General features: G+C 52.9%; 1 protein-coding gene across 4 annotated transcripts in view; it reads right to left on the reverse strand.

The window, feature by feature from the left end:
- Positions 1 to 5,725: 5,725 nt before the first annotated feature.
- RCSD1 (RCSD domain containing 1) overlaps positions 5,726 to 14,538 on the reverse strand; it is a 58,484-nt gene continuing 49,671 nt past the window's right edge. Inside the window, exons 4-7 of one of the 4 annotated variants that reach the window (XM_032863058.1) lie at positions 13,875 to 13,946; positions 10,328 to 10,531; positions 7,693 to 8,349; positions 5,726 to 6,007 (exon numbers count right to left, since the gene is read on the reverse strand). In XM_032863058.1, the coding sequence (XP_032718949.1) occupies positions 5,975 to 6,007; positions 7,693 to 8,349; positions 10,328 to 10,531; positions 13,875 to 13,946 (966 nt within the window). In that variant the 3' untranslated portion in view covers positions 5,726 to 5,974. Of the gene's footprint in view, positions 6,008 to 7,413; positions 8,350 to 10,327; positions 10,532 to 13,874; positions 13,947 to 14,538 lie in introns of those variants that run through there. The other 3 variants (XM_032863059.1, XM_032863057.1, XM_032863060.1) reach the window with 3 other exon arrangements.

A 14,538-nucleotide genomic window follows, 5' to 3' on the forward strand; every position in this document is an offset into this window, starting at 1 on the left:
CAGTGGGTTAAAGCCTCTGCCTTCGGCTTGGGTAGTGATCTCAGTGTCCTGATCTCAGGGTCCTGGAATCGAGCCCCGCATCGGGCTCTCTGCTCAGCGGGGAGCCTGCTTCCCCCTTCTCTCTCTGCCTGCCTCTGCCTACTTGTGACTCTGTCAAATAAACAAATAAAGTAGGTCCATTAGGAGATGATTAGAGTAACTCTGGGATGATGTTAGGGTGGAGGCCTTGGAACGGGGAACGGCTTTAACAATCATTTTCATTCCTATTTTGTAACTAATGTTTGCACGCTACTGAATTCAGACCCAATCTAGACCCAAGGGGTGCAAACTTTGTTCTGACCTGACGTTAGTCTCGGGAAGTGAGAATACAATCTGATCACATGGGTCTGCCATTCAGAAGACTCTGCTGACTCGGCACCCAGGACTGGAGTCAGGACTGTGTGCTCAGCCTTATTTGCTGCCCCTGAGGTTAGGCACTAACTGACTTTCAGGCTGCTGAGGTTGTCATAACTGTCAGATTTGCTTCACCACCACAAGCCATGCCCTGATCCAAACAGAAACTTGAATCTGATTGAAAATGTGTGTCTTTTCCAGACTCCAGTCCAACATCCTATAATAGCTTTAGCTCCTTTTTACTAAAAATATTTCTACATGGTTTCCCTCAATGGTTCTTTTTCTGAGGTCTATCTCATAACTTCCCCTGAGTTTTGCAGCCCCTGAATCATCAGAAGTGAATCTTTGGTACTGCCTCAGGCCTTTCTTTTTTCATTCAAAAGTTTTCACTTGATTTAAGTTTTGAGAGTCCTCAAGTCTTGAAGTCCTAAGGTGATAGAAATCTAAGGCTGAGATTGTGGAAAGAACCACTTTCTTCTGGAATACCATTTCCACCAGCGGATCTTATTGTCCCTCTGTTTTATATAGATTTCGTCTTGCTCTGGATGTTATTGGCGGCATAGAAAAGGACAAAAGTGTATAGTTTTCATGATCAGAAGTGGGATTGTTTATGAAGACTCGCTCATGATAGTATGTTACAAAAAGGAAAGATGCACAATTACATGTACGGAGAACTTAATTTTGTAACAAGAATTAAAGCAAAAATACATATGCAGATTAAAAAAAAACTAGAAAAACTCCATAAAATCTTAATACTAGCTATTTCTTGGTAGTGGAATTATAAACATTTTTGTTCTTAATTACTTTTCTTTTCCTCCACAGATTTTCTAAAATAAAGATGTATTGCTTTTATAATAAGAAAGAATAAGGATAATTAACACCTTTAAATCACACTTTATTTATTTATTTTTAAAGATTTCATTTGTTTATCTGATAGAGAGAGAGCACAAGCCGGGGGATCGGGAGAAGCAGGCTCCCCGATGAGCAGGGAGCCTGACGTGAGACTCAATTCCAAGACACTGGGATCATGACCTGAGCTAAAGGCAGACACTTATCAACTGAGCCACCCACGCACCCTAAATCATACCTTAAGAACTCTGCGTTTCTTTGTGCTTGGTAAAAGAAAAGAGACACAGACTCTGAGGCAATGTAAAACAGGCCCTTTTGATTTTTCAGCCTAGCTGCTTCTGGAGTTCATCAGTAAAGCTGTTACGGTCACTCCTGAAGGGGCTGGTGCAGCCATGATGGGACCGAGTTCCTGGAGCCATCCAGCCCCCATGGGTTCCTTAGACTGTCCAACAGTAATGACTAGTGTAGGGCTCCTACTGTTTTTTTGAGCACCAACCATACATAGTCGTTCTACAGTCTTGTTTTTAAATGCTTGTTTAAGTGCAATCCAGTCCACTTACTCTTTTAAAAAGAACTGGTCGAGAAGTGTGATAACTGACATTACAGGTTTGCCTGAATTCAAGTAATTTTCTCAAGTTTTTATGTAAAATGACACCTTGAAGGGCCAGAATCCTTACTTACAGGAGTAGCTGGTGGGGGTGGGGGTGCTTGCTTGTTTCGACCCCTTCCCTCTGCACCCTGTTTTCCTCCTAGCCCCTCCCTGGCACTGCGAGGACTAGCCCACAGCTTTCCAGGGTTAGAAGGAGTAAGAAGTCTTTATGCTCTGGTTCTTGAGGTAGGTGGCTTTACCCAGGCTCCCTTTTCACTGAGAAGTACACAACGTACGCATTGTCTCTTCCTCCTCTGGAGTCTCAAAGAGCCAAGGTCCCCTGCCCATCTGGGCACAGCGGAGCCTCTCCGGAATTCCACAGCTCCCTGGGGATCTGAGGGCAGCGCCGGAACACAAGTCTTCTTGGCAACCATAGCCACTCTGGTCAGGACGTCACCGGGCTGAGTGGGAGCCTGGGTTGTCCCAAGCAAGACTGGGAAGTCAGAAAATTCTGTCTCCTGTCCCTAGACTTTTCTAGCATTCTGCTCCCACTATGTTTACCTGGCCCATAAACACAACGTTGATTCTATCTTGCTGAGGGGTCAAACAAAATTTAATGTTTTAGTAAACCATGCAATAGTAGTTTGGTGTGTCTGGGATTGCCCTGTTGGACACATCTGTTGCTGTATTTTTTGGATCTTCCAGCATAATTTCCTTTGGTAACAGCACCCCATTGGACACCCGTTGTCCCCATTCACAGACTGCACAGGAACTGCTAACCTAGCCCTTAGCTCCAGAGGTCACATGACCCAGGCCTGGCCGGTCTGACCTCCGCAGCTCCTCAGTCGTAAAGGCTGGTTCCAATGTGAACATGTGATCCACACAGGGTTTATAGAAATCCTTTGTAGGTTTTCTTTCCCTGGTGCTACTGGAAAAGAATAAGCTCTTTCCATTGGGCTTACAGGCTGTGAAGGGCCTCCTTGGGAAATACGGCCAACGTAGAGGAAAGCAGAGACCAAGAAACAAAGAGAGGCTTCTGATATTGCTCAAGTATTGTATTTAGACCTATCCATGGGTTTTTAATTTATATTATTCAGTATATAGGGAGGGAGAGAGAGAGGTTCATAGAGAGATACAGTTTTCTTCCTTTTTTTTTTTTTTAAGACTTTATTTATTTGACAGACAGAGATCACAAGTAGGCAGAGAGGCAGGCAGAGAGAGAGGAGGAAGCAGGCTCCCTGCCGAGCAAAGAGCCCAAGGCGGGGCTCGATCCCAGGACCCTGAGATCGTGACCTGAGCTGAAGGCAGAGGCTCAACCCACTGAGCCACCCAGGCACCCCAGTTTTCTGGTTTTTATCGGCCAATTGAAGTTGGGTTTCTTTCATTAGCAACAGCAGGTTCTCATTCATCAACTCTGTTACACAGTCACGCGGCCAAGAGTGTCTCGTCAAAGGAGGTGATGAACCACTGGCTGCCTGTCCACTAATTTAACCCTTTGTTAGACATATGTTTTTTGAGGGTCTAGTTGACTGGCAAACCGAGCTTTGTCCGGGGGCAGCTCAGGGAGGACAGTGGAGGCCCCTGGGCTTCCGGTGGTCACCTGGTGACCAGTCCCACACGTGGCTGAAACCGTTAAACAGCCCCAGATCAAATACTGGCATCTCCCTTCAAAGCATTCAGGGTTTTTGTTTTTCTTGCTCCCTTTCTGGAGAAAGGAAAGACACAGTATGCAAATCAAGCCGAAGACAGAGGCAGAGGAGGAACGCCTCCACTCCTCTCTTGAGCCTTGTAGCTGTGAAGAAATCAGTATTTTTCCTTCAAGCCTATCAGGGAAGCCTGAACCAAACCAAGTCTTCCTGGCCCAGGGATGGCTTTGTGCTAACTAAGACACAAATGGATTTCTCGGATTCCCAGTGTTGAAATTCCAGATCTGCAAATGCAACACGTGACGTAATCGCAGTTGCTTCGGGAAGGAAAGCGACCAATGGCAGGACAGCCTTGGAAGCCAGAACAGTTTGGGCTCCTCGTGAATCCCCCGCCCACAGCCCCCAGCCGTCACAATAACCCACTGGGAAAGGGCCTCCACCTTCTCACAAGGTAGATCCAATAAGTGAGCACTAGGAACTGCGCCGGTAGAAAGTCATTCTGACCCCAAGTCATTCTGACCCCATTATGGCTGCTCCTCTAGGGTCCCATTCTTGTCATTATGCATTGTTCCTTACCCACCTGCTGCTGTAGCTGTCATGCCTCAAGACAAAAGATAGTTTTGTCCTCACAGCTACATCCCAGGCTGCCTGGCCCATTCCTTTTTCAAGTAAAGGAAAGTGGCAGATGTCCCTTCTTTTGTCACACACGCTCACAAACACGCACACATTCACTAAACTCTGGCCCGGATGTGTGTCATAAACAACCCAAAGACATATGTAAATAAAATCATGTATTGTTTAGGGGGTAACACATCTCTGTTGATATAGATGGATGGGCAGATAGGAGAGGGACAGGTACAGACGGATGGATGGGTGGATGGGGGAGGGAGGGATAGCTATGGATTATGTAGACCTCAAAATAACAGACACACCTAGCTCCAAAATCCTGTTAAAACATAAAACTTAAAATTTCGGGCTTAACTAAGTTACAAGGTCTAGAAAATGCTTATATTTTAAAAGTTTTGAAAAAACTTTTGAAAAAAAAAAAAAACAACTTTGAAAAAATATATATCCCAAGTATGAACGCTATCCGGAGTTAGGAAAACGGTCCTGGGAGCCTGTACTGTACTGTAAAACTGTACTGAGAATGCTGAGGTACCGGCAGGGACAGAGGCCTTTTTGTCTGGGACACGGTTTTCTGAAGTCAGGGTAGGAGGCTGTCGGACGGACCTTCAGAGCAACAGCTGCTCCGTCTACCACATCAGCGCAGCGGGACACTGAAAGCCTCCACCCTGGATGAGAACCAACCCCAAAGATTAACCGTGTATTTGGATAAACAGCTTTGCATCAGGAGGGGAGAGGAAATGGCCCCTGCTCCTTGCAAAGCCCCTTGCACTCTCCACACCGAACATTAAAGCCAGAGCAACCCGTTGAGAAGAGGCTGAAAACCCAGGCCCCCCAATCCCATCTGGAAAGGAGGCCTGGGCTTTGATTCAAGAGCAGCTTCCCAGGGAAGCTAGGAAGATATCTTCGTCCTGTACCTTTCAAAACAGACGCGCCAGCACCTCCCAGGAAGCTTCTACTCCAGGCTCAAGGACGTCTTGCAGAACTGCACATTTCTTCCCCCAGATGCGTCAGAGGGTGGCCATTGTTAAGGTCTCCCCGCTCTGCTCTCAGGATGGGAAAAGGCAGCGCGTGCAGAACCGTGACACCTCGCATTTGCTTCTCTGGATCTGCCCGTCTCCACCTCCTCCTCCCCTGGGAAGAGCATGGGCTGAGCCTGTCACCTCCCCGGGTACCACAGACTGGAAAACGCCCGGACAGCAGAGGTTCCTAATACATATTTTTAAATGGTGCAAAAGTACCTCTTCCAGGCCAATGTTTTAAAAATTGGTTGGCCGGTTCACATGTGGACAAAGCTGAGAGGTTGTCTCGGGGTCTCCACAATTTAAGCTTTTCCGTAACTGAGGTCTTCTGTAACTAATGGGATTTATATTTCAGCAACACTCTTTCCTTTTGTTTCCACCCACCTGAAATCAGTTTTTACTCACATCTGAGAATCATAAAAAGTTCAGAGCGTTAAGAAGCCTATTGCTTTGCACAAAACAAAATCTGAGAAGCTAAGTCAGAATCCAGTTCTGAGATCAGCCGCAGGGACAGGTGGGTGCGGCTGGGAGCCAGGCCCCACAGGTTGGCGAGGATCCCTGGGAGCTGTCCCCACAGTAAACTGTTTTAAGTAAGTTTTTGGTTTTTTTTCTTAAACCAAGTCCATCCAGTGACACAAACTCAAGGTGATGCAAGGCTGCCGGCCTTTTGACTGATCTCTGCCTGCAAGAGAGTGTCAGCGTGGAGACCCAGAAACAGCGAGGTCTCTGTCTCGGGCCGCTCCAGACCCTCCATGAGCTCTGCGTCAGCGACGGCTTCATTGGCTGCTACTCTTGTTGCTCCTTTGAAAGAGGCGTCTCTGGCAGCCTCATCACGAGGCACGGTGACCTCCTCACATCTTAGTGTCCTGGACAGGGGTGTTCTCCTGCGAACACAGGAGGAACAGATGAGTTGGGAAGACAGTGGGGGACATCCTGACGCTCGGCAGATGTCCTTGGGGACCGCGGACCCGCAAGAATGTAACACGAGCGGCAGCGGCGGTGACGACAACGCGGCGTGCGCGACAGCACCGGCTCCTTTATTCCTCACAAAAGCAAGACACATTAGATACTTCCGTTAGCTCCGTTCTGCAGGTGGAGCCGTGAAGGCACAGGAAGGTCGCGTGGCTTCCCCTAGGTCACACAGCTAGGAAGTCGCGGAGTCAGGATTTAACCCGGGGACCAGAGCTCGAGCCCTCGACTATCAGGCGACATCGCCTGCTCCTTGACGCCCGGCTCCCACGCCCTCCCTGCGCTAGCTTCCCACCTACACATCCACTCCCGCTCTGTCTCATCTTCCCGCTACACTGCTTCAGAAGTTTTGCTGGCGTAAAAGTGGGAAAAGAACACAAAGAACCCAAAAGAGAAGGTGGATGCTCTAACAAAAGGGAAAATCGCTGTTTAGTCAACATTCAACCCAAAGCATGACTTCTGGCTCCTTCTGGGCTGGGGCTGCACCAGGCCTTAGACCACAGGGTCTCTGGCTGGAGGCAGAGACATTTACGAGTGTGTCCTCGGCATGTGACCACGGCCTGGGCCCTGGGCCACCGGAACGTGCTGTGCCGAATGTAAGGGACTGCATGGGGTCCCTGCGGGTGTCTCACTGGAGTGGTCGTGGGAGGCCTGTGGAGGACATGGAGGCGGTGGGATGGTTTCCAGGCGGCACCAAGGGAAATCTCCACTGGGGGTGCAGGCGTCAATGGTAGAGGCCACGGCAGGATGCATGGGCGGGTGCCTTGCCTCTCGTGGGTGGGTGCTGGAGGCCGGCTAGAGGCATGGGCGCCATGATGGCGGGGAGGGAAAGTTGGGAGAAAGTTCAGCACGGAGAGGAACAGGAACTCGATTTTCCAATGTGTGGTATCAAAGCATCTGGGGCAGGAGCGTAGACCTCGAGATGCCATTTTCAGGAAGGGGAATTGGGTGCTAATGTGTAGGGCGAGTCTGGAGATCAGGAATCCCAGGAGGGGTGAGTCTGATTGTAGAGATAAGGAAGGGGTCATGACAGTGGAGCAGCAGGAGGGAAAGCCCCTAAGGCCTGGGGGCTGATGAGACAGGGACGTGGAAGACACATGGGCACCTCATGAGCAGGAATGGGCAAGAGTAATGAAGGAACGTGCAGTTTCAGCTCAACACGAGTGAAGGGGCTGCTGAAGGGCCAGGAAGTGGGGGTGGGGCGGGGCTGAGGGACCCCCTCCTTCTGTGCCCTTGTGTCCACCACAAAGCCTCCTCCTTGAATGGCCCCACTCAAATGCCATCTTCACCCTGAAGCTTCTCCAACTTCCTCCCACATGCACACACACACGGTTGCCCCCTTCCTTGTGCTTTGGGCTTCCCCCAGAGAACCCCCTGCCCAGGGCCACACTCTGCTTTCCTTAGTGTGTCCTAAGGAGCTGCTGGTCTCCCGGGCTTTCCGGGCCTGCTTCTCTTTCCTGTGTCTCTGTCCTCTCACCATCCACAACAGTCTGTCTCAATCCGGGGCCTTTTTTTCTGCACAACTGAGCTGATCGGTGAGGACGCATAAGCAGACACACTCTAGCCCTGGCCGCCTCCTGGCATCGTGCAGGCCGCTTACCTCTGTCTCGGGGGCCTCCTTGCTGGGGCGGCAGCCTGGCTCCAGAACGGCCCCTTCCTCGTCCCTTTCCTTGCCTTTGCCCTGCTCCGGGATGTGGGGAACCTCCACCCCTTCAGGGGGGCCTGCTGGGGCCTCCCCCACAGCTCTCTCTGCCGACCCCACGGTGTCTTGGCTCCTCTGTCTGGGCTCATCGTCTTCCTTTGCTGCCGCCTCCTCCTTTGCCTCCCTCTTTTCTGTCTCTTCTTTTCCTTCTGTGGGGCTCCTGCGACCATTCTCGGCCTCCGGGTTGGAGGCTTGGGCTGGCTGGACGGCCTCCCCTGTGGCTGGACGTGCGCTGGCCTCCTCTTCAGAGCCCCCCACAGCCTTCTGGGGCTGCTGCGCTTCATCCGCGGCCTGGCCCTTCTCCTGCCTCTCCGCTCGGCTGGACGTCCTCCTCAGAGGAGGCTTCTCCTGGGCCCCCACTGGCCCCTCGCCGGCAGGAGGAGAACCCAGGGCCCCGCTGTGGGATGGGAACACCTCATCCCCGTTCTCTTCCTTGGCACCATTCTCCTGGGATGACTCGGGGGCCCCGAGGCCTGCCAGGTCCCCACAGTCTGACTGGGACCTCCGGAATCGCCTGGAGGGAGGACGCCTTTTTATGGAGCCCTTTGTCCGCACCTAGAAGAACGTGTTAAGAGAAATTATTCGCTGCCTGTGAGAAAGGCCAAGAGGGGGACCGCGTGTCTTCCGGTGTCAGTCTGCTGCTTCCTCAGCCAGCCTCCAAGGGCCCTTTACTTTCCAGGAAAATGGACCCCTGCGTGCTGTGTATCTGGGGTTGTGAAGTCACAGGCTGACCTGTAGGTTTTTGCCTCGTGAAGATGCAAATGCTTTCCATCCACTAAAAATGATAACCTTTATTATCCTGTAAAACATTAATCCGTTTGCTGTCGAATTTAGCAATTTAATACCAACATGTTTTTTCCGCTGCCTATAAATAACCAGCTCTTTGAGGTTCTTTGCATGAGCTTTTCCATATTACAGGTTTCCTCACAAATGGACAAACTGAGTAAAATCGGTGTCTATTTTTTATGAGAGTCATGTTTTAACATTTAGGACATTTTACTTTGACACAGGTGAACCCAACAGACAAGAGCTTTAGGGGTCTGCAGGTGGCCTGGCCCTGCCCAGGGACCTCATGGGGACAGAGCCGCACAGCCGGTGACCAGCTTCGCCCCCTTCCCCAGCCTGGCCCCCCCCCGCCCCCGCCCCGCCCTCCGCAGAGCTGGCTAATCCCGGGAAAACTGCACAGGCAGACGCCTTCTCTTTCCTGGGCTCCGGTCCAGCATGAGCAGAAGCCTTAGGACCGTCCAGCGGAGCCGCCTGACAATCCTGTCTGGTTCGGGAAGTGCGTGTGCCTCCGGGTCACTCGGGCCTCATCTAGGCCCAGTGGACTTTGCCAGAAGCGCGGTGGAAATGTTTATGTGGATGCCCTGCTTTATGTAAGTGTTGTGTCCTTTACAATTTTATATGTAGATGAGATCTTATTTCATAAACCTTAAATCTTATTCTTGGAGGGCTTCCCAGGCCCTTTTCTGAGACCATGGCGCTGCTAGCCCTTTAGGTTATCAAGGCCTGGCCCTGCCGTCACAGCAGGGTCCCTGCTGCCCTCAGAAGGCTAAAGCACCCCCTCTCCCCCATCACAACCAGGTGGCAGCCCCTCCCTCCCGGCCCCGCCTCCCTCCCTCTGCCACGTCTCCCTAGTGAGCATCCCATGAAGACAGGAGGCTCTGCCCTGGGTTCCTCTCTGCTGTCAGGGGTCTTTCCATTATCCTGAGCCGGAGGATCTCTGCCCTGTCCCCAGCCCGCAGGCTCAAGACTTAGCATCAGTTTGTTTTCCTGGGTCCTACCTGTTGCTACCCATTTGATTTTTCCCCATGAATTTTCTGAAATGGCCCGGAAGACCCCACTCTTTCCATCCATTTCTTTAAAGTTCTATCCATTTGCCATCCCCTGGCCTCAGATCCCTTTATGTTGGCCCTTGCCGGGCTCTGGCCCCGATTTGCTGGGCACCGCCCGGACAGTGCTGGACTGGAGCTCCGATTCTTACCGTGTACAGTAGGGCTGAGGGTCTGACAAAGGAAAGCACTCTCACTATCACGGCAGCATCTACAGAAATGGGCCCCACATCCTTTTGTGCAAAGGGTACAGTTTGGACGTTCTTTCAACGGAGCAAGCTGCAGTAAGAGGGCTTTCAGCCCACAGTGGGGCACCTAAATGGGTTTAGATCCAGCCAGAGCCGCGTGTTTCGGAGCCCTCGCGACCTGCCCACCCACTGTGTGGGTCTGATCAGGCCTTCAGACTTTTTTCAGTTTTTGTCACAACAGTCTGTGCAGCTGGGATCTGTTCCGAACCCTCCGCCCTCTCTCCACAGAGACAGAGCACATCCCCCAGGCGGCCCTCCGGGTGAGTGGCACAGCTCTGGGAGACAGGATGGGAGGCAGGCGAGCGAGAGCCAGCAGGAAAAGTTTCCTCCTGTCACAGGCAGCTCTGAGGAGAGCGCCAGCGTCCTCAGGGCAGAGATATTCGAGATTGTCCCGCCCCCGCATCTCTTCAGATGCGCTCCAGGGCTTCCCAGGGCTTTGGGCCCAGACACTACCTTGTTGTAACAGGGCAGACGGCTCCCTTCAGGAGGCTGGTCAAAGCTCACGGGCACGTCCTCGGGCTCCCCGGCCTGAGACCGCACGCCAGGGCTGCTGGGAGTGGAGGGTGGGCTCTGGAACGGTGACACCACGGCCTTAAGTCCAGGACTCTTGGGAGAGGCCCCAGGCAGCAGGGCCGCGGGATCGAAAGCTAAATTGGCCTGCAGAGGAAAGGGGAGGCTTGTTACCGCTAAATAGCGGTGGGGGACCACGAGCGCCTCTGCTGGGGCTTGCTGGGCATGTGGCCTGGAACTGGTGGGGGCCAAGTCACCAGGTGACACGAGGCTTTTTGTGTCGCTTCCTAACCAAGTATCCACTGTCGCAAGTATCCGTGTCATGTCCCGGGCCTGGAAGCAGTGCCCACGAGAGCTGACTCCTGCTCCCTGACTGGCCACAGGCTGCGTTCCAGAATACCCTGAAAGTGCTGATTTGGATCCAACAAAAACGCCACAGAACAGCCCCAGCTTAGAGACGAGGAAGCCGAAACGGCAGCTACCAGCACGTGCGGACACGGTGTCGCAGCAGGCCCGCCCCTTGGTCCACGTTCGCGGGGGAGCCCCTCGTAGTCCCTGCTTCCCGAACACTGACTATTTCCTGGCACACAGGACCCTACACGGTCCATTTTGTTCTTGTGTCCATCAGGAAAGTGGCCACAGAGCCTGCCCTGGGATTCAAGCCAGGCCGGCTTGTCCCTCAAGGCTTGCTGGTAGATGGCCAGAGGGGTGCGCACAGCAGGCGGCCCAGCCCTTCCGAGAAGGGGCCCATGGCCAGACACCAGTGTGGGCGCCCCTGGGGCCATCGCGGGGCAGGGAAGACCAGACTCAGATGAATCCGGAGGGCAACACGAGGGAAGGTGACCTAAAGGGAACTGAGGCCTCAGGGAGCCAGGAGTTGGGCTGGCGGAGGGGGCAGGGAGGCCCAGCTCCATCCCACGGCTGTGGAGAAGGCCGTGGTGCCCGATGGCTATGTGGCCTGCGGTCCGCGCTATGGGCACTCCTCCTAGCTCCGTCACCTTCTGGGTCCCCCAAACCCTGCACAGACGTCTTCCAGACCAGCAGACAGCAGGGAGGCCTCACAAGGGAGGGGACAGATGGCTCAGGGGAAGCTCTCCACACAGACAGAGAGGTCTGCGAAACTCGGATCTTTCTCCTAACAGCTGTCTGATCTCCACAGTGAGTCCAGTAAGTAGCCGGAGTCTCAGGTTCTTTCTTTGTCCAAACCGGTTAGCCTGCCCGCCAGAGTCCTCTATGATCTGGTCCCTGGCACTGTCTCCTTCCACCACCCGCTCACACACCACCCCCAGCCCCCTCCCTCCAGAGCTGTGCGGGTGCCCCCTTCCTCCTGCCAGAGCTCTGGTGGCTTGGAGAAGCCCTGTGTGTGCTTTAGGACCCGCAGACTACACGGAGTTACTCATGTTTAGGCAAGTGTCAGTATGTTCGACTGTGATTTGAAGAAAGAACTTATAACACGGACAAGGCTGAGCCCTGGTAAGAATGAAAAATAGAAAAGTTACACAGCAACGCTGTGAGCCCGAGCCATGCCCGAAAGCAGCATGCAATGAGTACCAAGGGGCAGGCCTGGTGACAGGGCTTCAGGGCTGGGCGTTAGAGCTTTGAGGTCTCCCTCCCGCCCAAGTTCAAGCTGGGAAGTTCCCTTTCTAAGACTGCTTGCAAATAAAATACATCTCGCTGGCCAGCAGGAAACTTGAACTTTGAATTATGGACTACTCCCGGGAGGAAAATTCATACTTCGTACTCATCTAATAGAATATTTGGGTGAAAAGTCTAGCGGATGATGCATTTCTTAGTTTTTGGCTCTCCCTGCCCCCTCCTCTTTCTAACAAAATAAGGCTCCTATGGGATCTGGCCAAATTGTCATCCTGTTGCTGACATTCTTAATGAGGTGGAATGATTAGCAATCACAGCCTTATTCTCAGTTGCTGGGCTTCCCAGAGAGACTCCTTAATGATGGGGAAGGGAAGGGAAGGGAAGGAGAACAACCCTTCGGGGCACAGAGCCCGTGGGAACAAATTTCTGGCACTCGGATGGGGGCGGGGAGGCAAGGGTGCAGGTCCTGGGCTACCCTGTACTCGGGGGTGGTGTGCACATCTGGAGACCCTTCTTAGATCCTCCTTATGTACATGGGACCCCGGCAGCCTCCTGCGTGGCAGGCGGCTCCCACTCCTCCCTTGGAGCTGGAATGCAATCAGGGCTTCTCGGTAGGAATTCAACATCAGGGGAGCCCCCTCACACCCTGCGCAGGGTAGGCTCATGGCCAGAAACTGGAGATGCTTTGCTTAACCCCAAACCAGGTGGGGGGCCAAATCCCGGGCTCTCCCAGAGGTGGAGGCAGGAGCTGTGGCTACTCCTCTCGACACACCCCTCATAACGGCTTTGGAGTGAGACTGATGAGCTGGTTTTCCCAGATGGGCCCGGACCGGAGGGTGTGGAGCACAAGGGCCTGGCTGCTCTCCTGGGTGCCCAAGCAGAGACCGTGGTGAAAGCCGGGCAGCCTCCGCAGGCCCGGCCGAGACCGATGCCAACCTTCCCCTTAGCTTTAGCTCATGCTGCTCCCACAATGGGAGCACCTTCCTCCTTCCTTCCCAGCCTCCCATCCTTGAGAACCAACTCAGGGTCTAGGCATTTCATAAAGCCTTCATTAACCACTCCTGCCCACTCTAGTCTTCTCTTGCTTTAAAGTTCCAGAGCCGTGTTCTGACCTGGGATGGGGAGGGTGTCCCAGGAGACATCTGCTACTGCCTAGAGATGGTTCCCATTGTCACAAGTGCTGGTGCCTCTAGCGGGTAGGGACCAGGGATGCTGTTAAGCATCTTGGAATGCGCAAGGCAATGCCCTGCCACAACATGACCCCGCCCCAGTGTTGCCAGGTAGAGAAACCCCGATCTGGAGCAGCAGGAGTTGGGCGGCTAACACAACGTAGATCTGTATGTCTTCTGTTGTATCATGCGTGGACGTCTCGTCTCCCCCAAAAGACCGTGAGCTCAAGTTCAGTGCCGCATGGTTCATTTACACCCCCAGGACAGCCAGCCAGCTGTGGGCACGGTAGTGAGGGCTCTGTGCTCACAAGGTGATCGGGGAGGCAGGCTTTCCTAATGACAGATTCGGGCAAATCCATGCAACGCCCAGCCGCTGAGTTTCCATTCTGTGTGAGACTGAAATGGTTTGTGGGGACATTCAGGCTTTGGGGGAGAGGACTTGGCTAGTTATGGAGCGTTTCTTGCACTATCATGTCTTTTTCTAGACTCTTGGACCACCCCGTTAGCCACCAACCATTGGCTGTTAAGTACAGGAGCTTGTGCTTGGTGGGATCTTTAGTTTGGCCCTTTGTCCCGAGACAGAACTCCTCATCCTTCGTAGCTGGTTAGCAGAGATCAAGTCTTCAGGTGACAGCAGGTCCTACCCTCAGGAGCCCCAGAGGCATGCGGATGCCGGAAAAGAGATGAGGGGGCATCAGAGTAGCCACGGGGAACCATTCCACGCTTACCTGAAGCTTCTCGATCAGAGGCGAGCTCTTCACCTTGATTTTAGGAGGATGGCTTGCACTGGGCGGTGATTTCTACAGAGCAAATGGACCAAAACAACCACATGAGTGAGGTGCAGGGAGGTGGTGTTCCGGCGGAGCTCGCGAGGTACAGGTGGAAGAACAGGGGCAGAAGCTGGTTTCACCACTTTCCCACTTAGCCTCAGCTCCGCACTTACCACGCCCGGGCCCGTGCCAGCCTAGGCTCCCCTCCACATGCCCCCATCTCACAGCCAACAAGACCACTTGCATCTGTGAGTCAGAGCTGGCAGGACAGACGTCCGAAACACAAGAGGCCTCCTGCCCCAGGAAGGAAGACCTCAAGGTCATGAAGCAAGAACAGACTCTGTTGGAGGGCACGAGAGCTTCACCTCATGACCTTCAACAACGTGAGCCCAGGGAGGGAATTCGGAAGAGAAAGGGCAAAATGACCATTTGTTCTGTTTGCATAAACAAAACCACAACTACAGACCAAAGCTGAAATGTCACAGAGGCACAACTGAAATCTCTCCCTTGAACTAATGATATTTTTGGAAAAATCTGACCCGTGTGTTAATTATCAATCATCGTTCTCCAGAACATTGACGCTTCATCCTGATTAAGAAGACGCTGATCCCTGCCGCCTTCG

The sequence above is a fragment of the Lontra canadensis genome, unplaced genomic scaffold (assembly GCF_010015895.1).
Source record: "Lontra canadensis isolate GAN:19392208 unplaced genomic scaffold, GSC_riverotter_1.0 scaffold24, whole genome shotgun sequence".
NCBI lineage: Eukaryota > Metazoa > Chordata > Mammalia > Carnivora > Mustelidae > Lontra > Lontra canadensis.